General features: G+C 41.9%; 1 protein-coding gene across 1 annotated transcript; it reads right to left on the bottom strand.

Annotated features, from left to right (window-relative positions):
- Positions 1-25,775, bottom strand: Mex3c (mex-3 RNA binding family member C). The gene is given in 7 exon segments (XM_032885501.1): positions 1-3,001; positions 20,607-21,180; positions 21,182-21,222; positions 21,225-21,407; positions 21,613-22,168; positions 24,120-24,178; positions 25,712-25,775. Coding segments are annotated over 7 exon segments (2,703 nt in total). The 3' UTR covers positions 1-1,775.
- Between the last annotated feature and the right edge of the window lie 2,020 nt (positions 25,776-27,795).

The following is a 27,795-nucleotide window of genomic DNA, read 5'->3' on the forward strand; positions in this document are numbered from 1 at the left end:
TTCAAGTTAATGGAAACAAGTCTTTATTAAGTAACTTTTAATATCAGAAAAATAAAACTCTTATAATTCTCTTTACAGCAAATATATAATATCAGTGCTTTGGCCATCTTAAGTTAAAGGCCCTTTATCATAAAATATATGGTTTTAAACTTTACTCAAATTGAATTTATAATCCCTATGACTTCCCTACATATACATAACAAAAGAGTGTAGTAAAATTAGCAAATACTAAACTATATTGATAATTTATCATTCTTAGTTTGTGGTTTTTAGAAATAGTACACGCACCTAATATATGTCGATTCCTTGGCTTATTAGTTGCAGTGTACGATGCAACAAAATACGAAACACATGCTTGGTGACATTCGTCCATATCTACAAGACGGCAGCTAGAGATTAGGATTCAATACTGACAATCAACTATCCTACAAGCCATTAGCATTACATCATAATGTGCCATCAAGGCAACTTTTTATACTGAAAAAAATCAAAATAAAAACCGTTATTTGTAAACTTTATACGAAATGTAACTCTTCAAGTGGAAATAAAAATAAAATTTTGTCTATTTACTATTGAATACACTTAAGATTCAATTTTTGTTATACTGAGAAAAAAAAAAGCTCTTTTGTGTTGGGAAAATAACATTTCAAAAAATATTTAGTAGAAAAACCCACCAGTATAATGTTTTATCCTCTCAATACCAGCAAATTTGGGGACATACTGAGGATGACGTTAAAACATCCACAGGTGAAATGTACAAGTGTGTCTTAAAGAAATCTTTCCTTGTGATTGGAAATAGGTTTGAAATGAAGTAAACTGATTGGAGGTTGTCACAGCTGCTTTCATGAATCATGCCAAGGGCATTATTGTCTCCCTCCCCATCCCCTACATTACTAAAAAATAAAAATATATTTATAATGTGCAAGACAAATATGGATTGAACAAAAAATGTTTCACATTTTGAGCTACAGTCTAAATATTAATTAATATCTTGATCAGACTAATGAATGGAATGTTCGCATTCTCAAATTTTCAGCCAATATAGGTGCTTCCCAAAGCCCATCCAGAAATGGGAAAACCCAGGCGCCATTTCACATTCACTGAGAGAGGCAATGGTAGGGAATTCACAATCAAAAGACAATTGTATTCTGATCCACTGAACACACCAGCCTTGAGCACTCTGGGCGAGATGAAAGTCAATGTAGCAGTTTTTGTCCCAAATTATAACCAGTGATCTAGTAAACTGCCATCAGCCCTATTATTACTAGTAAGTAATCACAATGCTTTAAAAAGTTACTTGCAATCCTGCAGAATTAGGCAGAAGTTGTTGTAAAATAAAAAACAAACCTGTTTTTGTCAAAACTGGCAGTGTGAAGAAGGCAGCGCTGGAGTGTCAGTCATTTGTGATGCCAGGCACCTCCATAAACTCTTAATGCGGCTAGGCTTTGGGACCCACTGACTACAACCTCAGATGGATACATTTTGCTCATAGGTTACACAGCCAAGTAGAACTTCAGCTTTAACAATTCCTATACAAGCTATGTCTCCGAGTCTACAAGATAGTATTAATAATTCAAACCAAACTAATAGACAAGAGACCACTTAGGTTTAGTGTTACCATAGCAGCCTTTTATAAGTGTACTAACAACTTTAGCCTAATCCCAATAAAGCCTGATAACAGTCATAAGAATTCATTAGGAAGTTTACTGGGGTACCATTATACCCATGCCTTTATGAGTCCATATAAGATATAGTATTTATGTATATATATATAGTTAAGAGTGAATTTGGATTGCCTGAGTAACAGCTGTCTGGCAAACTGGACATGATGGCGTTCTCTTTTCACAGATCTTGTTGGCACATTCCATGCAGAAGAGGTTGTGGCCACATGGAACTAGGGCAGCAATAACTTCATTCTCAAAGCAAATCACACAGTCGTGCTTTCTTCTTGATTCTGGAGGTGAGCTAGAGGTGGAACCACCATTGGAAGAGGAGTAACTATTGGTACCATTAGAAAAAGCAGGGATGTATATTGGAAGGCCAACATGGTTGCCTGTACTAGGTGGGTCGCTCCTAACCCTTCGAGCAAGTGGGTGTTCTATGCTCTCAGGAAATGTAGGAGACAGACGAGGAGTTGATGGCTGACTTCCTCTACGCTGAGTCTTCATGTTACCAGAAGGATCACTCCCAAAGCCAGAGAGTGGGTTAACTGGTTCAAATGGAGTCCAGATAGTTTGAGCAGATGTTGGTAAAGAGTCAAAGGCAGGAGAGTCTACTGCAAGGTCTTCTGAGCCTACAGACGGTAGTGTATCTCCAAACCAAAAGTTTCCTGTGCTAAACGGGCTTGTTGGACTAAAGTCAGCCAGCCTATTGCTTCCAAAATAGGAATCAGTGGAACCACTTCCTAGAGAACTAGAACTATCATTTCGATAGTTGGACATCATTCTTGCTCGGCTTGGAGGAACTGGATTGGAAGAGAGCCACGCAGAGCCAAGAGTGCCACCTTCAAAGCTCACATCGGTACCGTTATAGTGGAAATCATTTTCTTCATTGAGCTCTATATAGTTCCCTGTACGCATGGCAATATGCATTTCTATTTCTTCTCGTGCTCGATCAACATTTTCCGGCATCCCTGTGACTTCAAAGACTGGCTCCTTATCTCTGCTCGGAGTAACTATGTATGTGTGGGTCTGTTGCTGAATTCTCTTAATTGTTGCTCCTTTTGGTCCAACCACTAGCCCTACCACACGATAGGGGACCCTGACTTGGACTGTGGTTTGACCGGGCAGATTAGGACTACACGATAACCCTCCGAGCGCGGGGCCATTTTTGTTCCGAGATGCACGGATCATAGAGAAGTGCTCTGCAGCCGAAAGGATTTCTCTCTTGGCCATGGCAACATCTTCTTTCCGTCCAGTGACAACAAAAATGGGCTCTTCACCGCGGACAGGTGTCTTGATATACGTGTTTGTCTTGGCTCTCAGTGCTTTAATTTTACAACCTGTTAAAAGAAAACATTTCAGAATCAGTATTTACTTTAGAACTATCTATAAAGGCAAACTAAGAAAAGTCTGTAAACTAAAACTCTTTAGTGCACAGTTCTTAATAGTTTCTTTATCATAAAATTTAACATTAACCGATGACACCCCCCAATTCAATGCAACATTGCTAGACATGGAGGTGTGCTTGTCTGCCACTCACTCTTTTGGCTTTTGGGAGAGTGGGAACCTCTCCTGGGAGGTCAAAGCTCAAGTCTATTTCTCTCTCTCAGTCACACATTGAAAAGATGTACAAAATAGTCTATAGGTAAACTATAAATCAGTAGGGTTGAACTTTTACTTTGCAAAGATGTTGGTGGCAAGGAAAATACTAACACATGAGACACAGATAAGGTCATGTGATGTTGAAATCTATAGTCTTTTCATAGTCCAGGAATTTTAATTTTCACATACTCTACAAATTTTACTTGATTTATTTTATTGTGTTAACATGACTCCTTTGTAAAATTCTATTGACAAATATGTTCATGGCTAGTGGCTATCTTTCTTCAGCTCTTAGTTAAACCCAGGGAGACAACCACAAAAGTATAGCATTAAAAAAAGTAATGTAGAATTAATTTTTGCCTATTGTAAAGTTCTTGATTGATTTAAAAAAAAAATAGTGAAGACTCATGGAAAATGGCTAGAGGATCACCTCTAAAGCCAAACTAGAAGCTTTGGTCTTAACCTCCAACTGTACCTAAGTTAAAATAAAACACGGGAGATACATTTAATTTTTCATAATCCCTAACTTTAACTAGGTCTCCAAACTGTCAAACACAAGACTATGGCTTAAATCTCTGAAGTTACAGTTTTCAAAGAAAGCAACAGATTCCCAGAATAAATTTATTCTCATGACACCATACAATTATTTCCTAAAAAACATAAAGGAGGTGCGTGGAAGATAGTAGCTACAATTTGGGCAGGCCTTTTTCTTAAGCCCTCTCTTCCTCTCTTGTCCAGCAAATCACTAATGGTTAAGCTAAAACTAAGGCTTTTTAGATACACAATCCTGAACCCAGGCAATACATATATACAACTCCAACTGTGCCTTCCCTTACGCCAATTATTTCTCACGGCTTTCTTTAGTAAGATGATGCTTTCTCAACAGAGCATGGATCACATGGTCACTTCCTCCCGTAGGGTCTTTCAGCTGGTCCCAGACGTCCCACTTTTACTCTACAGCCACTCCTCCACTCTTCTAAACTCTGTCACATACTTCAATCTACGGCATGTCCATGCTTGCTTGTTTCCATGACTTAACTCTTCCCTCTCGAATCCCAGCTCTGCTTTACTCAACTCCTAATTCCTGCCTCGTTTTGGTCTAGGTGTCTTGTCCTCAATGATGCGCCTTCTCTCCTATGGCTATGTATGTCCTCTAAATTTCCAAAGCCCTGGGAACTTGAATATTCATATATATTACAGAGTTGCCATGTAACATTAATGGAAAGGAAGACGCTAATTTTCAGTATTAGAACATTGGGGCTTTGTTATGTATTATTTTGGACCACAAAGCCCCCTTTAACCCTTAGCTTTCAAGACTTCCATCTTCTGGTTCCATATTGCTAATCTCATCCGTAGTGAAAATTAAAAACTAATTTAATTTTAATTTAAATTAAAAAATTTAAAATTAATTTGTCTCAGTGTTTTTATTTTATTTTATTTTTTGTGTATGTGTGTATGATGTGTAGTGCTAGGGAATGAACCCAAGAGGCTCCTGCATATTTAACTATTAAAATTTAAATATCACAGCAAATTTAAAGCAAGTTAATCTACCATGGAGTTTCTGAATCATAACCACCAACTAACTGAGATCCTAATCCTTGTCACTGTGGGTCTTAGGTACACTACTATGGAAACCCAGGGTTAGATTCTCTGAAAACAAAAAGTAGTCAAGCATCAAAGTGAAACAACTCTTCCTCAAAAAGATTTTCCTTATTTTTTCTTCATTTTATACTTTCAGAAATCTTACTGTTGGTTACACAGTTTAACAAGAACTTAAGAACTATACTGTTAAGTAAAGAGAAAACCACCCTCACTCTTAACTGTAAGTCCCAACCAGAATCTTAGGAGAAGCATTTAGTACAGTAGGGCTATCAGGAGGAGGGTGTTCTATCAAGAAATCACAATTAAAATTTACACTACTGTGAAACATGAAACCTTTTCTAAGTGCTATGGTAAGACCACATGTACAATCAACTACATTAAAATAAAATGGGTATTGGTTATATTTGAGTAAAAGATGAGTTAGATTTGTTTTTACTCTGCAATAATATGAACTGCGTGATCACAGCAAAAAAATTTTTTTTGTCTCTTTACAGTCAAATCTTCCTCATAGTAAGTGCTGGGGGTAGGGGTGGGGCTAAGAACTGATATCACGTTCATTGGACAGCATGCAATGACATAGATACCTAAGAATATCTGAAAGGTAGAATACTAACTGGTCATATTCTATACTCAAAGAATATCATTTAGTTACGTGAGTCTACACTGTGGGCTACAGCTTTGTAAGAAGGCAGCCTTGCCTTAGTGGGTAAGAATCCTTTGATGCACAAGCATGAAGACCAGGCTCAACTCCCTCGTGCCATGTGAGAAGCCACCGAAGGTGCAGGTGTAACCCTAGTGCTAATAGGTGAGATCGTATCTCAGTGCGGCTCCTGCACACACACAGTATATAAACACACACACACACACACACACACACACACACACACACACACACACACACACACTAACTGAAAAAAACAAAAAACAAAAAACAAACCCTCAACTCATTCCTAATAACAGCCATGGTTCATTCAGCGAAAAACATGGGCAGTTAAGGGCAAAACATTGCTAAGAGTTTAGGTTTGTCCTCTTTCCATGTTTACTAGCATCCACGGACATATCAGACACTATCTATATAACTACTGTGGTGTTTACCCTGCATGCAGAAGGCCCCTGGGCTCAATCCCTAGCACCACATCACACATCATATTACACAGGATACCCCCCACCCCAACCAACCAAACCCCCATTGAGACAGTAATTTAAGTAACTATGAGTTCTAGCTTACAGGTACACAGAACACTTATTTGACCCTATGAGTGGTATTAAAAAACAGGTATTTAATGCATGATCAGTAGAAAGACAGGATAGATTAGCTTTGAATCACTTCTGATATAGAAAGGCCAGGCATCTTACCACAGATACTTTGGTTTTTTCAGAGCAGGGGAAGGAGGTTTAAAAAAAAAAGAGACAGTAAAATGAAGCCTTTAAAGCCACTGCCCCCCACCCAACTCTCAAATGAACAAAAATAAACACACACTCAGAGGCAAGCACTTCTTTTTTCCAAATTTTATGACAGTTCAATCTTGAGTAAGACTGTAAGAAACCTCAGTTATCACAACATGGCTTCTTCATGCTGAGTTGTGAACAATGGGATTCCTAGAATCACACTGTGAAGGTAGGGACTACTTGAATAGGGAGTTTTCAAAGGTGGCATTAATGTAAGGAGAACTAACACATTTGTTCTATTATTTCTTTCTAGGTAGCAAGGTAAAGAAAGAGTTTTAAGGAGTATTTAAGATTGATTTGTTTGAAATTCAGATACTTTAAAAAGGTAACTACAGGGTGACACTAAACAAAAGCAGCAGGGCACTGATAAATTGTGGTTTATTTAAAAAATAATTGCTGCATGGCAAAATTCATCAGAAGTAGCTAAAAAATTTAAATGCTTACAACTCATCTCATAATAAGCTAATTTTTCTTACACCCCCTTATTTCTCCACTATAAACTGAAACCCGAAGAGACCAACAGGTAAAAGAAACATCTTACAGCAGAGCATTGCTCTGAAGATGGAATTCTTCTTTCTTCAGTAACTAAGTTCCTTGTCAGTAACTACAGCTGTCAATGTCAGCATTTTACCGCCACAGGAAAAGTGGAATGAGAGCACGTACTTTAGCTGTGGGCAATCTGCAGAGGGCAGTTTGTATCTCTAAATTAACATAGCACCCACAATTCCATTTGCAGAGGTGATCCTGAGGTAATACTGACATAAGTGCAAGACACTCTCATTGTATTACTTGTTGGTAAGCATGGGGTGAGGCTGAGACAGCTGCAGAATGGAGTATAATGCATTTGGAAAACTAGCTGATTTGGAGGGACAGGGACTTACTTTTCATTGTGTACTCAAATCAAATAAATATGAAATATTATTTTAATATTTTTGTTTAGATAAGACTTTGGCTAGTATTGCTAATTATTTTTAAATTACAGCAGGATAAATGATTTCATAATCTCCAAGTCAAACCTCAGTTTTGCAACTCTCAAATATATAAACTACTATTTGTTTTCATACAGCTATAGATGAAGGTAATATGTATCAAAGTTTTACTGAAGGTAGTTACAGGGCAGAAACCTGGACCAGTTTATGGCTCAAGAACTACAGTACTAACAAATTTCAGAGCTGTAATTTCAACTTAATTTGAAGTAAATTCCCTGAAATAAAGCCTACTGCTTACCTCGTTGGGATATGAACCCATTTTCCCTTTCTATCATTGTTGCAAGGGCTAAAACCCTCCAACTTGTCCTCTCCCTCCTTGGTATATGCAAGACTTTCTATCTCGCTTCGCAAGGTTAAGAGACCTCTTCCAAAGAAAGGGCGGCTCTGTTGTTGAGACTGGAGTTGGAAGAAGAGGAGGAAACTCAGTTTTCAAATGAGTTGAAGTAAACTTTGTTGTGTTGTAAGTAGCATTTAAAAACGAACCAACGAAACTGATCCTGTGTATTCCCAGTGTTTCAGTGGAACATGTGCATGACGGGCTACAATATGAACTATTCTTTCTGTCATGGGTCACCATCACTAGATTTGGCTATTTAAGATCACCTTCTACTTTCAAGAAGTATGAGGTGATATATTTGCAACAAAGAACTGGTGTGAACTGGAAGGGGAGAGTCACCAAGAGGACCAGGGCTAATGATCCCATTCGCAGAAGGCTGCTCTATGGTCATATAATCCAACGTTTAGAGAACGGAGTCTACATATATTTATGAAGTTGAATTTAAAGTCACTTTTTTCTAGTTATCTGAAAGATACAGTAGATATCTAGCACAAGACTTATAAAGATTGCTTATGTTCTTAAATGGGTGGTTCATTTAGATGGTGGTAGAAAAGAACAGATAGCCCATCTATATTTTCCAGTTTAAAAAAAAGAAGAAGAAAAAGGCATTAGAGAGGGTGGGAAAATAGCTCCGTCAGCAAGGCATTTGTTATATATAGCAAGAGGATCTGAGTTAGATCCCCAGAAAAAAGCCAAGCATGATGGCATGCATGTTTAATCCGAGTGCCTGGAGAGGCAGAGAGAAGAGGATGGATCAGGTCTGTTGGGCAGTCAAGTCAGACTGGCCTAAAGGTCTCAAAATATAAGGTGGATGGTTCCTGAGACACACCCCAATACTTGATGTAAGCCCCAGACACCTGCACACAGAGAGAAAGTAGTGTATGATAAAGAATCAAAGCAGTGTTTCTATGTCTACTGAAGGAATCGTTAGTTAATAAAAAGGAGACTGCCGTGAGTTGCTTATCCTTCCCTCAAAGAAGATACAGCCAATGCATTTGTAGGCAGCATGGTAAGTGGACATTTTTGTTTGTTTCTAATGGAGCATTCCAGTCAGTACTCAGCCCAGCCTAGCCTCAAACTCTCAGCTTCTGGAGTGCTTGGGACTAGGTGTGTGCTACATGCTTTGACTGAATAAGGAATTCTATGATGATTCTCTGCCTCAAGATTTCTGGATTTGGCTATGTGTAGTGGTTCATACCTTTAATCTCAACATTTAGAAGCAGAGACAGGTAGAGTTTTGTGAATTTGAGGCCAGCTTGGACTACGTAGCAAGTTCTAGGCCAGTTAGGAGAGAACATTACTGCCTGGAGTTAATCAAACACAAATTTAGGTCCTCCTGGAAAGAGATTTTAGAGATGTAATTATACCTTAAATCCATTTAATTTTGTTGTTTTTCTGAGACATAGGCTCTCTATATAGCTCCGACTGTCCTGGAACTCACTATGTAGACAAGGCTGGCTTAGAACCTCTTTCAGAATGCTGGAATTAAAGGCATGCACCACCAAACCTGGCCCAGTTCACTTTTAAATGGAGAGATTACCCAGCTTACTAGGGAGGTTCTGACCTAATCTTGAGTTTTGAAAAGTTTTTCCATCTTGTTTTAGACAAGTTAGAAATGAGCTCATCTGGAAGAAAGTGGTGACGATGGCAAGGAACTGTCTTCTGGAAATGAGACTTGAAAGATAGAGACCCCATTTTCCAACTAAATTCTGCCAGCAACCTTAGGCAGGAGAGGATATGTACCCCATATGAGGATACCTCTGGCTAAACACCTTGACCTAAGGCCAGTTAGTTCTGAAACAGAGAACCAAGAGACACCACACCCAGATTTTCCACTTATAGAAACTGAGATAATAAATTTGCATTGTTTTAAGCAACTAAAGTAATGATAACGATTATGCATCCACAAAGCCCAAGCAGTCCTCAGCTCTTTAAGAGCTCTATAATCTCTGCCCTGTGAGAGCACATAAGAATATGACTGTACTATATTCTAATCTAGTACTCTATAAGACACCATGAAAGGCTTTCAATCAGAACTAAGCAGTAGCTTTGAACAGACAGTCCTGTATTGGTTTTTAGTTCAATTACAGATCAGATTCTTTATGACCTGCTTTAGTCCCCCACTCCCTGTATGTATGGTTGTTGTGTGTACATCACATGTCCTGCTCTATCATTTTGACCTTATTTCCTTAAGACTAGGTTCACTGAGCCAGGAATTAGTTAGGCTGGTGGCCAAGCCAAGCTTTTGATGAGTGTTGGGTCTATTCAGGTCTTTATGTTTACCCACTGAGCTACTGCCTCTGTAGCTCTGCTACAGTTTTCCAATGCTGCCACTAAATGCTGTTTTCAAAGACATACATTCTATCTATCTATCCATCCATCCATCCATCCATCCATCCATCCATCCATCCATCCACCCACCCACCCACCCACCCACCCGCCCATCTAATAACAGACGTCTCATAACAAGGTTAAAAATTCAAGATTTTTGTTTTCTGGAAGCTCTAAGGGGGTTATGTTTCCTTGCAGATTTAGGCTGGTGGCAGAATTTACGTTTGTAGTTCTAGAACGATCTACATTCCTTGGCTTTTAACTCTTCTCCATCCTCAGAACCAGGAGTCAGGCTTCTCATCTCTCTTCCTCAGCTTGAGCTCACACCTAGCTGGGAAGTTTTCTGCTTTTAGGGATTCATGTGCTCACTACTGGGCCTACCAGATAATCCTAGGTAATCCCATGCCCTTAAGCACACCTGCAACATGCCAAGTAAAGCAAACACTTCAATTGTTTCTTTTGTGGTGATGGTGGGTTAGGGTTAAAATCTTTGGATGTGTGGGGCTATTCTGCTAATTATATCACCCCTTCCTTTTTTCCAAGCCCCCACCTTTTGAAAGATGTATCAGTTCATTAGAATTTTAAACCCAACTTAGGAATAGTAATCAAATGGCCTCTGGCTAGGGAGAGGTTTGGAGATTTATAAAACACTGAAAATAGAATAGTGTTATTGATCAAACAGGAAAAGAAAACATACTATAAGCTAAGTATTTGTAAGAACTCTTACTAATGCAGCTCTAAAGGTGAGCAGTTAGTGAAAGATAAACAAAAGTTGGCCTTCTCAATCTGTCTGAAGGGATGTACCAGTCAAGATGTTTTTAGCTAAATCATGGGCTCCAAGAGCATTTTACTAATAATGAACATTAAGTTCACTTAGTGACTGACTTTATCAATTCAAATGTCAAGCCCTCCTCACCCCCCTAAAAAGCACAGGACTTACTTCCAGTAAAATAAGAAACATGGTCATTTCTGATTTCAAGGAGCTCATGCCCAAGAGATGCAATTAATAGTTACTTAAGAACAGGCTTACAAAGCAGTGGGGGGTACACAGAAGGAGATGAGCTTTATCACTTTAAAATACACTAAAGTCAGGGTTGGGGATTTAGCTCAGTGGTAGAGCGATAAAGCCCAGGTTGGGTCCCCAGCTCAAAAAAAAAAAAAAAAAAAAAAAAATACACGAAAGGCAGCTTCAAGGGCCAGGAGATGGATGGTGAAAAGCTACACATGTATTAGAACCTTAGTTAGGATCCCTGAGGCTAGCTAGCAAGCTAATCTAGATTAATCAGTGAGCTTCAGGTTCACTGAGAGATCTTGTCTCAAAAGATAAGGTAGAGAGTAACTGAGACAGAAACCTAACATCGACCTCTGTCCTCAACACACAAGCACAGGCCAACTTCAAAGGTATTTTGGAGAGGTGTGAAAGTTTTGTCAAGTAAGGAGGAAGCGCAAAAGCAGAAAACTGGTACCCTGGGGGATATTAATGCTAGTTCAGCATTTTGATATCTTCAGGTGACAAGAAAGGGGAGGGAGACATCTCCAATGTCAGATAAGGGTCTTAATCTTGCAGGTACAAAAGATTTGGGGGAAGATGATTAGTTAAAGATTCCTTATCTGAAATGAAATGCCATCACAATAATCAGAGAAAAAGGAGAAAATGATAGTATTCAAGACAAGGCCTCCCAGAACCATTTGCATTTTGCATTAGCACATCTGGTGTTCTTGATTTTTTTTCAAACAAGTTTGTTTTTCAGAAATTACACTCACTGTACTTTCCAACAGTGAGTTAAGAAAACTTAAGCCCTTAAAGACAAATCTCAAAACCATGCCCTTTTTAACTTTTGGTAGTCCTATGAAAATACTGGAAAATTATGCATACATTCTTTAAATAAAAATGGGAAGAGGAGGTTTAAACTTGAATAGCTCACATGATCTTCAAGAAAGCACATGCTGCTCTTGTTCCGTTTTTTGTTCAGATCTTTCCTTTAATAACCTGGGACGCCTTCCTAGCATACACACTATTCTCCCCTCAGTTAACACAATGGAGTTTTAAAAATAGAAACTGTGTGTATGGCTTTAAGTTTATCACACAGCGATGGAAGACAGCTAAAGGTAAAGTGCTTGTAATGCAGAGGAACTGAGTTCAACCCTCGAAACCTACGTATAAAGCCAGATGTGCTGGCGTGTGCTTGTAATCTCAGAGCACATAGATCCCTGTCCAGCCAACCTAATAAGCAGCTCCAGGCCAATGAGAGACTGCGTCAAAACACAAGGTGCGGACTGGAGGGCTACAGCCATGGTGAAGAGAGTATTGCACAGCTGTCCCACAGGACTCAAGTCTGGTTTCTAGCACTCATATTAGTCATTTTACAACCAACTGTAAATTCAATTCCAGAGGATACGATGCTCTTTCAAAATCTCCCTCCCTCTCTTCCTCTTTCCCTCTCTCTACTTCAACACCAAAACAAACTAGGTGCTCCTGAGGAACGACACCCATGGCTGACCTTTGGCTTTCACAAGGAAGTACATCAGTATGAAACACAACCCACAAAAACAATACATTAACTCAGTGTCACAGCTACCACATGGAAACAATTTACCATCTAGTTCAAATAAAATACAACTGGAACAGGGGCTGGAGAGATGGCCCATTGTTTTAGAGCACTGGCTGCTCTTCCAGAAAACCAGGACTCACATGGCAGTTCACAGCTGTCTGTAATTCCTGTTCTATAGATACCCTTATATAGATATAAATCCAGCTGAAACACCAATGTAGAGAAAAACAAACCAATCGACCAACCAACCAACCAACCACTAAAACAAATAAGATACTGACCACACTTCACATGTGTTTATTTAGCTTTTCCTTAAGGAAGATTTAGTAAGTATTGAAAATGGAAGACTATGTGGGCAAACTATCATGAATCAGTTAGTGAACTTAAAAACAGGTCGTGAAGCCTCTATTTACCTCTGTCATGGAGAAGAACTAGTAGTATTAAAAATAGTTGCCCTCATTTAGTCGCTACAAAATATTATATTAAAAAAGCTTCCTCGCATGGGCTGTACAGCTAAGTGTTTTGTAAAAGCACAGATGTTGTTGAAGGCCCCAGGCTCATCCTGACCATCCTTCCAAAGCTAATCCTAACACACCACTCAGCTGAGAACCAATCCTCATCCCCTCCACTACTTACCAACATGCATGAGTAAACCCCAGTAGACTGGAGCTAGCTTTGGAACAGTAAGGATTCATCAAACACTCCAGTTTCCTAAAACCTCTCTCCTACACACATTTTCACAGTAGGTCCTTTGGGAAGGGCAGGAAAGGACTTAATTGAGGGCATTTTAGCTGCTATGTTAGATTTTAGATGCAAACTATCTTAGTTTCACACTCTTTTCATTCATTGTTCTTTAGTCTTTTCCAAAACAAAACAAAAACAAAACCCCCAAAAAAATCACCCCCCCTCAATTTCACATGCTTTATAATATAGTAAGTACAGTTAGCAAGAAGAGCCATACTGTCTAATTTTACAATAGACTATTCAAAAGCTCCTTTCACATTGTAAGAACTCGATTTCAGCATTATATCTTTAAAGTCTGATGAAAAGTCTAAAAAGAGAGTATCTCTATGCTCACAGTCTGTGTGTGTGTGTGCGTGTGCATGTGTACCACAAGAAATCCCCAGATCCACAGAAGAAGCAAGGCATGGCAGCCCTATGTTTCTAACTCTGTTGGGACATGGAGACAGGAGGGTCTCAGCTTTCTCTAAGGAGTCTGCCAGCCTAACCAAAATGGGGAGCTTTAGGTTCAGTAGGAGACCTTGTCTCAACAAAAAAAAAAAAAAAAAAAAAAAAGGGAAGAGCTAATAGGAAAGACCCTTCTCTGGCTTTTGCAAACATGCACACCTGCATATATGTGCACACACCCATTAAACTCCTAGCTCCAAAAGAGAAATATTTAGATTGTAAAAGATGTTAAAAGTATTATAAACTCAAAGTTGGGTCAAACGTGGAATCAATCTAACTGGTAATATGAAATCCAGTTTCCTTCTACATGACTTTAGGGGTTCTTTCTGGATAAAAGTTTAGATTATGAGCCCCATGAGATATTCTAGTTTTATACATTTACAAGTTAGAATTGTCTAAAGTTAAAGAAAAGAATGATGACAAACCCTCCCCAAAGAACTGCTCAAAGTTATAGATTAGTAATTTTTTGATGTATTTTATTATTTGTGTAAGTGTTTGCACACATTTGTGTGTACAGGTGCTCAAGTAGGCAACAAGAGGGCACAGGATGTCTTGTAGCTGGAATACAGGCATATGTGAGCTGAGCAGTGTAGGATATGAACCCTGGTCCTTGTGGACCATCTTCCCACTCCTAAACTATTGATTCTAAAATTCCCTCTTAAGTATGTTAGAGAAGAGTTGAGTTCAAATATTAAGATAATTTCCAAACTAAATATCTTATGTTTATACCCTTTAGAAAATGTTAATAGAATTCTCAGAATTACCAGGCTAGGGATGTGGTCCAGTGGTAGGGGACCTTGTATAGCAGACATGGGGTCCTGGGTTAGATCTCTAGCACCACTCAGAAACAGAAGAATACAAATTTTAGGAGGAATAGGTTATCTGTAAAAGATTCTCTTCAAGACTAGCTTAACCTTTTGCTAGAAGTACATACTATAAGTTTGAGAAATGTGGTATATTTTAGGTAAAACACTAAAATGACAATGTTAGATTTCATCTAGAATTTGCACAGAATATAAAGGAAACTTTTTTTTTTTTTTTTTGGTTCTTTTTTTCCGGAGCTGGGGACCGAACCCAGGGCCTTGCGCTTCCTAGGTAAGCGCTCTACCACTGAGCTAAATCCCCCAGCCCCATAAAGGAAACTTATTAACTACAAAAATTGTATGAGTGGGGCATAGCTGGCAGGTACTAGTAGTCTATGCTACTTTGGAGGCAGTAACAGTACATAGGCCCAGTAGGTTTTGGCCAGCCTGGGTGATACAGAACACTAAAAAGTTCTAAAAATTTTACCTTCCTTCTTACAGATTTTGTCATCCTATACTTTAAATTGCACAATGAATTCACACTAATGGCATCTCAAATTTCACCCTCACAGCACAAAGTAGGTTTGGGGCTAGTCAGAACAGAACCTGGAACAGGTTTTCTCCAAATAGGAAAAAACAGAGGCGTAAAGGACTTATCCCAAGTGACAGGCAACAATGATGAAGTCAACATTAAGTTAGAGAAGGCAAAGGTGAAGTGTGGTATAAAGAGGGAGGAGCACTGTTCATGACAAAATTCTTCATGCCTAACTTCAACTACACCTGCAATGCAAGCTTCAGTATCAAATTCTCTATTACTTTAAAGCCAAGTCTTACTATTTCATGCTACTATGTGTGGTCAAACAAGGCTTTCCTTACATGCAGTGACTGGTAGTCTTCTGCTACTACTAGAAAGGCAGTAACCACACATTCTGAATATTTAATAAAAAAACTGACATTAAGGAGTCTATAGTTACTGAAGAGTAAAACAAAATTCTCAAAATAGGTCACAGACAATTATTCAAACAGCATTATTCTATGCGTATATTTAACTTAGTTGGAATTGGTAATTCTAGTATTATGGTAATGTGCCTGTAATCCTGGCACTCCTAAGGCTGGGCCAGAGATCTCGAGTTTGTCTGGAAGCAAGCCTGGACTAAAAACAAGTAGCTTAAAGGTAATTACCACACTGAATTTTGCAAATCTCTATATAGTAACTAGTGGTATCTTAAGTTAAAAGCTGAGGCAGGAAGCTTGCCTACGGCCACACAGTGAGAAGCCATCACAAAGAAAAAACACTTTTAAAACTCTAAAACAGGGCTGGAGAGATGATGGCTCAGCAGTTAAAAGCACTGACTGCTCTTCCAGAAGTCCTGAGTTCAAATCCCAGCAACTACATGGTGCTCACAACCATTTGTAATGGAATCCGATGCCCTCTTCTGGTGTGTCTGAACAAAGATACAGTGTAGTTATATATAATAAATAAATAAATCTTAAAAAAATAAAATCCAAAACAAACAAAAACCAGTGGTAGTTTTAACCATGATCTATGTACCTTTTTGGGATTTCCTAAAACAGGATCCTATCTCTTCTTTCTCATCTCATGCATGGTTAAGTAAATGCTGTACCACTGGCATATATTCCTAGAAACTTTTAACTGCAAACGTATTTAGTTTTTTTCCCAAAATCTTCATTTTGAGGTTATATTACTAATAGTAAAAATAACACTGTTTGAAACTGGCCTAAACCTAGATCTACTAAGTATTCAAACTATCTTTTAGAACCTCAAGTTCAATATGTGTGAAAAGTCTAACAACTACATGGCATTGGTAAAATATCCAGTAGTATTTTAGCAAAGGAGTCAAAACAACCCCTTTCCCCAGGGTTCTGGAAAAAGGAAGACATGATTTTAGTGTTGTTCTGAAAATCTTTCTTTAGTGAAATATATACTTCTCGATGGGAAATCTATGCACAGTAAGACCAGCAAGTATTCTGTTTCTCCTAATCAAATGCTACTAACAACTTGGAACAATGGGATCCCCCCACCCCCGACCCAACTCCCAATACACAGGTCACTGGAGATGAGCGGCTAACAAAACAGCTCAATTAAGGAGAAGTTTTCTAAATGGTCTAGAGCTTAGTGACCTCTAGAGTATAAGAGTATCTGCACACAGGCCAAAACAAAAAACCCATTTTCACCTTATCTTGTTAACAGTTTTGTATGATGTACATTTTTCTTAGTATAGACTGTTTATACAGTGATGTGTGTAAACTGTATAATGGGGTATAACTGTTTTTTGACAGAGTATATACAATTAAAAAAAACTTTTTTAGACCCCTAAGGTTAAAGAAATGTACACTATCAAAGTCATATCAAAAGTAGTTGAAAATGAACATTTATCTGGAATTCAATTTACAGCATTTAATATTAATTGATAGTATAGTAAAAATAGATTCAGAGTTCTATTATAATTCTCTTTTTTAGACTTACTGGACAGTAACAACTGAACAAATAAAACCTTTGTTTTCAATCAAACCTATTAATGTCAAGACTATTAATGTCTTTCAGGCACTACACTTAAAAATGGAGATATTTCACATTTATAAAAAGAGATCTTACAATATTCTCAGTGTGTGCACACCTGTGTATGCCATGCGGAGGCTGGAGGTTGATGCTGTATGTCTTCCTTCATATGTTTTCACCCTGTTTTTTGAGACAGGGTCTCTTGCTGAACCCGGAGCCCAATGGCTAGACTAGTTGGCTAGCCAAGTCTCCAGGATCCTGATGTCAGTCTCAGAGCTGAGTGTATAGCTATACGGCACCAGATCTAGCTTTTTACGTGGGTGCAAGGGATTTCAGTTCAGAACTTCATGCTCATCAAGTAGGCATTTTACCTACTGAGCAATCTTCTCAGCCTTAAACTTATTTTGATGTCTATATCTTAAAATTTCTTTTATTATTACTATATCTCTAATTCCTAATTTATTTGGTTAGTTTCAGGATAAATACAACACTTAAAAAACACAACAACAATAACAAGACCAATTTAACGCACAAAAGGTCATATATGCTCCTGGGAGTAAAACAGGAGGTCAAATGCCCCGCCAGTCTTCATCACTATTAAGACTGGTCCACGGAGAGGAAGGATGAAGAGATGGCTCAGAGGTTAAGAGGACTTGAGTTCAGTTCCCAGCATCCACAACAGGCAGCTTCAGGGGTACCTGACTCTAGTTTCTGCAGGTGTCTGCACTCACATACATATCCACACATACAGAATTAAAAAGGAAACGAGGTCATGGGGTTGGAAAGATAGTTCAAACATTTAGTAACACTTGTGACTCTTGCAGAGAATCTGGGTTTGTTTCCCAGCACCATATGGTGGCTTATAATCATTTTTATCCCCTCCTCTGACCTCTCTGGAGCACTAGGCACATATACATACATGAAGGCAAACACTCAGACACATAACACTTTTAAAAAAAGGAGAGGGGTCTTCTGGGGTCAGGTAGAAAGGTACATGTTTGTGAGCCCAGCAGCCAGGCTACATGATGGAAACCTGTCTCACTGACAAAAACAAAGTAAGAGCAATGTTGTTGTTTTTGAAAGACAAGGGAACCAGAGGCTATCTCCAAGGGCTTTGCTAAACTGCATGCGTGACTCAGAACTCCATTTATCCTATACTCTTTGCTTCAGAGCTGAAGTCATGAATGCCTCCATCTGTGACATAATTATTTCCAAAACTAATTAAGAGATGTCAAATAGAAAATTATGACTTCAGGTAGCGAATGAGATGGCAGGAATGTTAATTCTTAAGGATGAACATTTAGCTCCTCCAAAACAAACAAAAACTCAAAATGATCTACCTCCCTGCCCTGTCCCCCAACTCACTTTCTAAAAACTCACTTAGGACAGGTACTTTCAACAAGAAGTTTTTGCACAGTAAAAGACTGTGACTATTAGAAGCCACTTAGCTCTCTGTAAGTTAGCAAATACAGGTTTATTACCATGCTGCTGGGGTGTGGGGATGGCAAAGGGGTCAATGATCCACTAGTTGAAAGGCTCCAAACAGGAAAAGGGCAAGACTTTCTGCTTTAAGATAAGATAGAGGAAGGTGACATGCTTTAATAGTCTGGCAACTCTAGGAAATAATAAGTACAACAGCAGCCAGCAAGTTGTCTCCATGCTCTAAGACATGCATTCACACTTCCTTATTAACCAGTAAGAACAGCCCGAGAAGAAACACTAAGACAATCATCACACAATGGCACAAAATAAAAGCTTGCCACTTCAATGTATATAAATACTGCCAATTTACAGTTGAGGTGCTTTAGAATGTAAAGGACAAAAGTTCATGTTAAAGTAAATCTACCAAGATATATTACGTGGCATGTGGTAAAACTAGCAAGCAAACGATCTTTTCCTTTGCTTCAGCAGACAAGCACATGAACACTGAAGTAAGTTATGTTGTTTTCCCAGCATGCCATTCAAATCTCTACATTCCACAGCCTCAACAATCACTTCTCAGGTCATTTCCATCCCCCAGTTTACCAGATTCTAATCACTAATGACATTTGGGTGATTTTCCAATCACCACCTAGCAGGTCCTCCTCCACACTTTCCTCATGTTGTTCAATATTGCATCTTTGTTTGCAAAGCTGCATTCTCTATGGGTCATGTTCTTGTGTGTGGGACTGTTTGCCTTTATATAGTTAACTACTTGTGTGCCATTTTATTAAGTGGTTAGTTTTTAATAAAGAGCAGAAATTCTGTATAAATCAACCTCAAATTTTTAGCTTACTTACTTTTCATAAACTCATTATCCAGCAAAATCAAGCACTTTCAATGATATTAAATGAAAAGCCACCTCATTCTGAATCTATAAATAAAATGCATTTTTATTTCATGTACATAAAAGAGTTTCCTCATGATCTGTTATCCTGATCAGCTCCTACTGGCAAGTGAGACATGTGAAACTGATTAGTCAAGCAGTCTGAAACAAGCTATTTTTATTTTCTGTCCAGGTTCTAAATAAGATTTTTCTTATCAAACTCCTGCAAGGAGAGCCACCTCTTACATGCAAAGTCACCAATCTCGTATTTTCGTACTTTAGACCACTTGGGAAAATGAGCTCATTCCACCAGCAGTGCCATCATCTCTCTTTGACCTCAACAAGAGGTATGTATCAACCATGTTGTATTACGGCAGTAGCAGCAGGTAGCAAAAAGGGGCAAAAACTACACCGAGGCACACAGAACCTTCCCTAAAAATGTCGGATACCGAGGTACTCTGTGCATCCCCTTCCCCCACCTTCACAAACCTACTCCTGGAATCTGAGACATAGGTCCTTTGTCTGAACAATGTGGGAGGAGTCTGTCTGCAGAACGGGTGTGCTAGCAAGTGAAGAAAATTTATGAAGAACTGCACAAATGCATAAAGTTCCGTAACTACCTAAATGCCCAGTTTTCCCTTCATGGTACAAGCTAAAGTGTTCTAAAAGACGGACACTATCGCCTTTTAAGAGAGATGTGTCCGCTGAGAACCCAAGATCAACAGAGTTGGGGTGCTCTTCTAAAGCCAAGTTTCTGAATAACAGGGAGGTAGTGATACGGCCTCTTGAACATCTCTTCCCTTTCGACTTAGCTTTGCACAAGCCTCCATGTCGGTCCATTTCTCATCAGCGCAAGCACTTCTAAGGCTGGCTGATTGCTTTTACAGGCCACTCGGCGACACAAACTTCCAATCTCGAAGCTTTCAGAAACAATCCTGTAACCCACAACTTCTGACCTGACCTTACCACCTTACTGAGGTTTCTGGGGCCGCGCCAGCCCGGGGTTCCACGAATACACCGATTACAGTGAACACTACCAGACTGGGTGACCCAAGAAACTTAACACTTCTTGTCCGCCTGAAGAAGCAGAACAGCGTGGGTTTTCGCAAGGTGACCCGTCCCGTTCTCGGCGACCCTCGGTTCTTCCCAGACCCCTTCTCGGTGGACTTGGGGGACTCTCCGGGTTCTCTCTTCCGCCGCACGCTCGTCTTTTTCGTCTCCCACCCACGCCCAGGGCCGTGCCCAGACAGACCTCGGCGCACTCACCCTGGCGTCCGACAATCTCAGCGACATGCTCGGAACTGGGTACGGGGACGCACTCGGTGGTGTTGACGCTCTTCCTTCTCAGCAGGGCCGCTTGCTCTCCGTTCAGGGCGGCAGCGGCGGCTCCGCCGCCGCCGGGGCCGTAGGCGTGGGACAGCATCGCCGCCATCATGCCCTGGGCATCGTCCCCTCCGTACAGCACCCCCGCCGCCGCGGCCGCCGCCTCCCGGGCATCGAAACCCGCGGCCGGCAGCAGCACCGACCCCAGGGGCCCGCCCGGGATCGGCTGGGTCTGGGAGGCGGTGGCCGCGGGCGGCGACAGCAGCAGCAGCGACGGCCGGTCCTCCTCCTCAGCCTCCTCCAGCTCCTCCTCCTCCAGCAGTTCTCCGTCCAGCTCCGCTTCCTCCCCCTCCTCTTCGTCCACCTCCGGCTCCAGCTCCGCCGTCTCGGAAGTCGCGAGGCGGCCGGGCTCCTCCGGAGCCAGCCCGGCCGCCCGCCGGGCCTGGCACTGCGCCGCCGCCGCCGCGGCCCTGAGCGCCGGGGGCGCCAGCTCCGCCGGGCTGGGGTCGTCGAGGCCCTAGCGCGGCCAGGCGTTCCCTCAGCAGCAGCCCGTCCCCTCGAGCTCGGGGCCTCCTGCGGGCGGCGGCAGCGGAGGCGGCTGCGGCAGGGGGGGGGCCGCTGCCAGGGCCAGGGCCGCGGGAGCTGCTGCTCGGCATCGCGGCGGCGCGCTGTCAATGGCGGCGGCGGCGGCAGGCGCGTCAGGCGCGGCGGGCGGCGAGCCCCATGGCGGACAGGGCCCGGGCCCTGCTCAGCGCGCAAACACCTTTCCTCGGGGGAGGCGGCGGCGGCGGCGCCCGCGCCCTGGGCTGAGGAGCGCCAGGGCCGCCGGAGCGCGCGAGGGCGGGGTGGAGGGGCTGGGGACAGAGCCGAGGTAGGTAACTAGGTGGGTGGGTGGGGACGGCAGCGGCTCCCCTCTCAGGGTTTCTTTTGTTTCATGGCCTTAACCAGCCCCCGGCGCGCGCGGCGGCGGCGACGCCCCACGCCGCTCTCCGAATGAAGCCGGCGCGCTCTGATTGGCTGCTTTTAATCTCCGGGAGCCCGCCCTCTCGTCCCGCAGCCTTCACGCTCCTTTCCCTCAGCCCCACCCCCGCCCTCTTCTCAGGCCCCGCCCCTCTGCGCCCCAGACCGTTCTGATTGGGTGACGAGAACGAGCCAGTCCTGGAAGCCGGCTCCTTCGGTCCCTCCCTTCGCCCCGCCCTCCTCTTGCCCCGAGTGCTCTCGAGGGCAGCAACTGTGATTGTTCGATTTACACGCCACTCATTGTGACGTACCCAGGTGCCTGGGGAACCGGGCGGGAGGAAGGCGCGGGAGCGGAGGAGCAGAGCGCGGAGCGGAGGTTTGCGCAGGCGCGTGCGGCTTGAGCGTAGATTCGGGGTCTTTCCTTGCGGCTTTCCGCTCTGTGGTCCTCCCGGGGCGGTGTTAGGGAAGGCACGGACTGAGAAGCCGGGCTTTGGGGCTGAAGGCGTGGGCCGCTGGTCGGTGTGCGGAAGCGACTGCCTTTCAGGCTGGCGAGCCGTCGGAGGCGGGGCCGGAGTGCCCTCTTAGCCACTCAAGGGGGTGATTTCCTGAGCCGCGTGGCTCCTGGGCCTTCGTTGCTTCGCTCCGGGACGCTCCTCCCTCAGGTTGGCCGCCCACGCACGGGCGGCTTAACTTCCCTGGCGGCGCCGGATCCTTAGTTTGGTGCCCCGAGAGCTGAATGTTATTCCTTGGGGCTTTTGAAAGGAAATGAGTTGGGATTGACCTGCCCTTCCCACCTTACTTACCCTGGCCCTACCCTTTAGTACCAGCTAGATCTTTTCAGGTTAGCCCTGACCTCCCGCGTGGTTTAAGTGAGAGAATTCAAGCGACAATGGAATCCTAAAGTTTCTAATGGCCCCATTATTAATGTAACACCTATTTCAGTGCGTCCCAAATACTGTCATTTTTGACACGTAAGCAACCTACAATTAGTTTTTTTCTTCATGCTAAGTATTCGAGAGCATTTTCCATCTATAGCCAATGTCGATTCATTTTGCTTCACACCAGCCACTTTCAAGTACTTTTTTTTTTTTTTTTGCTACGAAAAACTCTTAGCTCTTTGGAGGTTTGAAGTGTGTTTTCATCTCCCCACTCTATTGGGTTCATTTGCTAGATCGTGTTGCCTACAGTTTGTTATGGTACAACTGTAGTACTCTTGGCTCCTATCACCACAACAGTACTAAAGAAAGCGGAATTTATGGCTTCCACTCACTGTTTAGTGACCCAAGAGCCATTTGCAGAAACCTCTTTCCATCTCCTCCGATCAAAAGGGCTGGAGAATTTTAGCTAGTACTAAAACCTTCCCAGTTATCCCAAGGTTTCAAGTTCTAGCTGTCATAAATGCTCGTTTGTAGCTGTGGGACGTGGATTCCCAACCCCGCCTGTATATACAGGTATTAAAGAAACAGCTGGTTGGTGGCTAGGCCTGCAATGACAGCTCTTAGAGAATGGGCTCTGGACTAAATCAGGAAATCACATTTTCAAAGATATTGACCACCACCACTCACAAAGACAGGAAGAGGCATATTCTGAATATTTTGATCTAGTATACCGGTGCTAGTTCTAAAAGGTTATCAAGTTGTACTATGGTTGAAAACTTCTAGGGTTTGACTGAGTGTACAGAAGTCTTAATTTATGAAAAGTGTGTTAAGTTTCATACAGGGGTACCTATTTAACATATCAAACGGACCTGTCCTCTAGGTTCTCCCAGCATCCCTCAGTTCTTACCAGTTACGTGATTGGGCTAGCATACCCCTCTACACTGAACTCTCCAGCCCAAAGGCTGGCCTGCCCTTCCTCCAGAGACTTCCCAATATCTAGACATTTTTTGTTGCTGGTCCCTTTTGTGTTTTTGGCCTCCGGCTGTTGTACTTGGTTCCTCTTCCCTTATCCTTCCCCTCTGTCTCCCCACATGGTCCAGCTTAGTCTGGTCACCTACACTTTGGACTCTTCCAGAAGTTCCTGCCTCTACCTACCGTCTCCCTTTTATCTATAATAAATTTTCTCCTTCACCATACCTACCAACCAACCAAGTTTCTCTCTCTCTCTCTCTCCCTCTCTCCCCCTCTCCCCCTCTCCCTCCCTCTCCCCCTCTCCCTCCCTCCTCCTTTCTTTCTTCCCATTCAATGAGATCTTACCTACTTTTTCAGTTAGGTGGCTCTTTAATTCTTTACTACAACTGAGATTTGCCTCCAGGTGTCTTAAGGGGACTGAGTCTTTTAAAACATACCAGTGACTAACCAGCGATTAGACATTCACTTATAGAATATGCACTTGTTATTGCCTGATGGTTTAGTGTATCTGGGTAGGATTTTTACAAAAGCATATCCAGCAAGGGAGAAAGACAAATAAAACATTCTGTGGATATATTGGTTACTGGAAAGGAATAGAGTATAATGGAAACAGGAACTCTTGGCAGCCTCTCTTTTTGTGAATTACCTTAAATTCTCTTTCCCAGGGCCCGAAGCAACAGCTGTAGCAGTAGTGCTGGTCCACCACTGAGAGTGGGAAAGGCAGATCATGTACACTAGGTCCACAAAGATAAGATTCATTCCAGATTTTTAAAAAGATGCTAAGTGGCTTAATTTAGGTGCTCACCATAGAAAAGTTGCTTTCTCTTTCTCTTTTCACTTTCACATAATAAATGAGGTTTCACGTGTCCACATACACAAATATATATTCATGCATTAATTTATATGTGATCAATATTGGTGATTTATGAACAAGGCAGGGAATATTGAAACTTACCAACCTTCCCATTTGGGCCTAAATTTATTGTCTTATATTAAATCTTGCTTGTGAAGCAACTTCTAGATTTTCTTTGCTATAAATATATGACTGGGCTTTGTATTCTATCCATCAGACAGGCAGCCCCTTCTGCCCTTCCCCAGCCACACAGCACATTAGCTTTGCAGCTGTGTAAGATTTCCCTCTTGTTCCCTAGCTGCTGGTTAGGATGCAGTTTGATACAATGGCCTGTTGTTTTAGGGTTCTTGGAAACTCTACCGTGCACCCAGTAGCAGGCCGATTGTTGAACCTAGCCCTTTAAATCTATTTAGTTTTAATATGAAGACTGAGAGTCAACTACAAACCAAGCGAAACTGAAGATGTCTGTCTTCAGTAGGAAAGACAGCGGAGAAGAAGTCTGAGAACTGCTACGAGCGTATGGCTGAAACAGACTTGCTCTCTCAGCAGCCTAGACTAGACACACACTTTGATTTTTTTTAAAGCAGGGTGATGTCTGCAGGGTCGGGATCAGTGGTACTTGCTTGAAGAGCTCCAAAGGAAGATGATGTGCGGGATGGGTGCTTCTTCAGGCAGTGTCCAAACTAAAACTTTAATGGCTGCTTGGTGCCAGAGAGTTACATTCCCCGGAGATGGCTTATCCTGCCTCGGATGTCAGGCTCTGGGGTGTGCTCAGAAGTGTCCCAGAAGCATGCTTCCTCAACTCTGTTCTACAGAAACTCTCCTCTGGTGTCACGCCCCCTGTTGCCACACTCATTCCTACTCCAAAATAATGTCCGTTTCTTCACTGTACGCAACGGTTTAGCCATGGTTCTTGATGCTTCCGGTGAACTATTTTTACCAGATCCTTAAGTTTGTTTAGTTTTTCAGGTCTCATGAAGCCCAAGATGGCCGTTATCTTCTCATGTATCCAAGGGTGATCAGCTCCCACTTCGTGAGTGCTGAGATTACAGTCGTGTGCCACGCCCAGTTTTTGCAGAAACTGATGCTGGACATAGAATTTTAAAATCTGTTTGGGATTTCCTTTTTTTCTAATGAGGTGACTCTTGAGTATCCTCTAGGTAGATTTTTTAGGATGGAGACTAGTCACCTAAAAGACCAAACACTGATTAGAACTTTGGAACTCTTAGCTCTATGCTTAACTTCTTCCCCTCCTGGGGAGAAAGTGGGACTAGAGATTGCGGGGTGTCTGCACGGAGGAGGAAGTTCTGTCAGAGTGAATCCTCAACAAGTCTGTGCTTCCTCAGAGAAGTGCCAGAATATAGTTAAGTTGTGGGGCAGCTTACGGACACCTTGGAGCCCCACAGTCTTGAAGACAGACTCTTGACAGTGACCACAATTCAGAGCCATCGGTGCTCCAGCCCATAGGTCTCATTTAAATGACACTGGAGTGTGATAGGCTTTAAACCAATATTCTTCTCTCCATCCAGTCTTGCACTCTGTATTCATTTTGGGGTGCAGAAATACATGTAATTGAGAATTTTATACTCGAGTACATCGTGTTTTCATCAAATTGTCTGCCCATTCATTCTCTTCCCTTCTCTTCCTCTCCTATGCCCACTCTATATTTCTTTCTCAACTTTGTATGTTCTTTAAAATAAAATAAAAAAATAATAAACCACTTAATGTTTCCTGTATGTGCATGAAAAAGGACTCTGCACTGGAGCTTGGGTTCCCTTACAAGGGCTGCATCCCTGAAGAAAACTCTCCCTCTCCCAGCAGCCACCAGCCGCCAGTAGTTCCTGAGCTAGGGTTGGGACTTCATGAACCCTTCCCCAATCCATGTTAGGATTTTGGCTGGCTTGATCCTGTGCAGGTCTTGTGCATAGTCACAGATGTTACAAGTTAATGTGTGCAACACTGCTGTCATTCTGGCAAATACTATTTTAATGACAATATCCACTATCCCTGGCTTCTAAAGTCTTTTCCACCTCCTCTTCTGTGGTGGTCCCTGAAACTTAGAGAGTGGGCATGGTACAGATGTCCCATTCAGAGGAGTGTGCTGTAGAGAGTCTCTTATTCTCTGCACATTGATCCGTTGTAAGTTTCTGTATTAATCACCATCTGGTAAAAGAAAGCTTCTTCGATGAGGGTTGAAAGAGGCACTAATCTATGGGTATAAAGATAAGAGCTAAGGGGACAGTTTCCCACTAAATAGCTTTCAAAGGGTTAGAAAGTTCTGTGCATGTTACTGGGGAGGAAAGTAGACAATAGCTTTACCCATCCGTGTGCTCTTTGAGCTATAATAATAATTGGCCTGGCAAAATATGCCCAGGGATAGAGTAATGGTACACAGGCTAGAGGACTCACCTACCAATTTCTGATTGGCCTGAAAGCCTGCTTCACAAGGCGGAATGTATGCCTGGTACCATCACCTGCCCCGACCTCAAGGCTGACTAGGTCACAGGCCCTAGGAGAGAACTAACACATAATTTGCTAATGGATGTCGATGTTTCTTCATAAACATACAAGATCGCCTGCGTCTGGAGCTCTCCATTTGGTTTCATTTCATGCCACTCTTCTGTTTGCATTTTGTGTTGAGATGGGATCTCACTGTGTAAGTCTGACTGTGACGCTCTTGTCTCAGCGCCTTGGGGTGATGGCTGATTATCAATTTGAATGAATTGAGAGAGTAAAGTGCAGTAACATCCCTCCAGTGCAAGCCTGCTTACTCACACTCTGCTTTGTGACCGCCTCGAGGTGAGTGCCTTTGCGTCTCTATATTCTTTCACAATGCTGGTGCACCTGAGCACAGGAGGAACAACAGAGTCAACTGTCCATGGCCTGTAATCCCCCAAACTGTGAGATAATACAAATAATTCTTTCAGCTAGTTTCTCCCAGATATTTGTCTCAGCAGCAAAAACTGATAGTCTTCCAGCTTGAAATATTGTATTTCTTTTGTACATTTTACAGCAGTTATTTTACCTAACATCAGACTACAATTCCTTCACTCGTAAAAAGGGTGCAAATATTAGTGATTTCTGAGGATAAAGGAAGATAGGAGTGGGCAGAGCATAGCAGACTTCAGGGGCCGTGAAGCTACTCTTGCGAGATGTGCAGGAGCTCGAGTTTCTACTCGCTTTTCCTGGATTTCTAAAACTGCTTTAAAAATGAACCCCACTAAAAAAAACTAAGAATCTGGTGTGTACATTTAGAATATAATATGAATTATTTACGCTGTATAACAGCTATAAAAATGCTACTTTAGCTAGACCAAGGTAACATTGACCACGAGCTCATCTAACAGACCTTAAAACACACATGGGAATGAAAATATGACAAAATGAGAGAAATAGAGAAATCCATAGTTGTAGTTGATGACTTGAGCGTGTCTACTTCAGTAATTAGTAGAATTACCATTAAATACAG

This window comes from Rattus rattus, chromosome 15, assembly GCF_011064425.1.
Source record: "Rattus rattus isolate New Zealand chromosome 15, Rrattus_CSIRO_v1, whole genome shotgun sequence".
In the NCBI taxonomy this organism is placed as follows: Eukaryota; Metazoa; Chordata; class Mammalia; order Rodentia; family Muridae; genus Rattus; species Rattus rattus.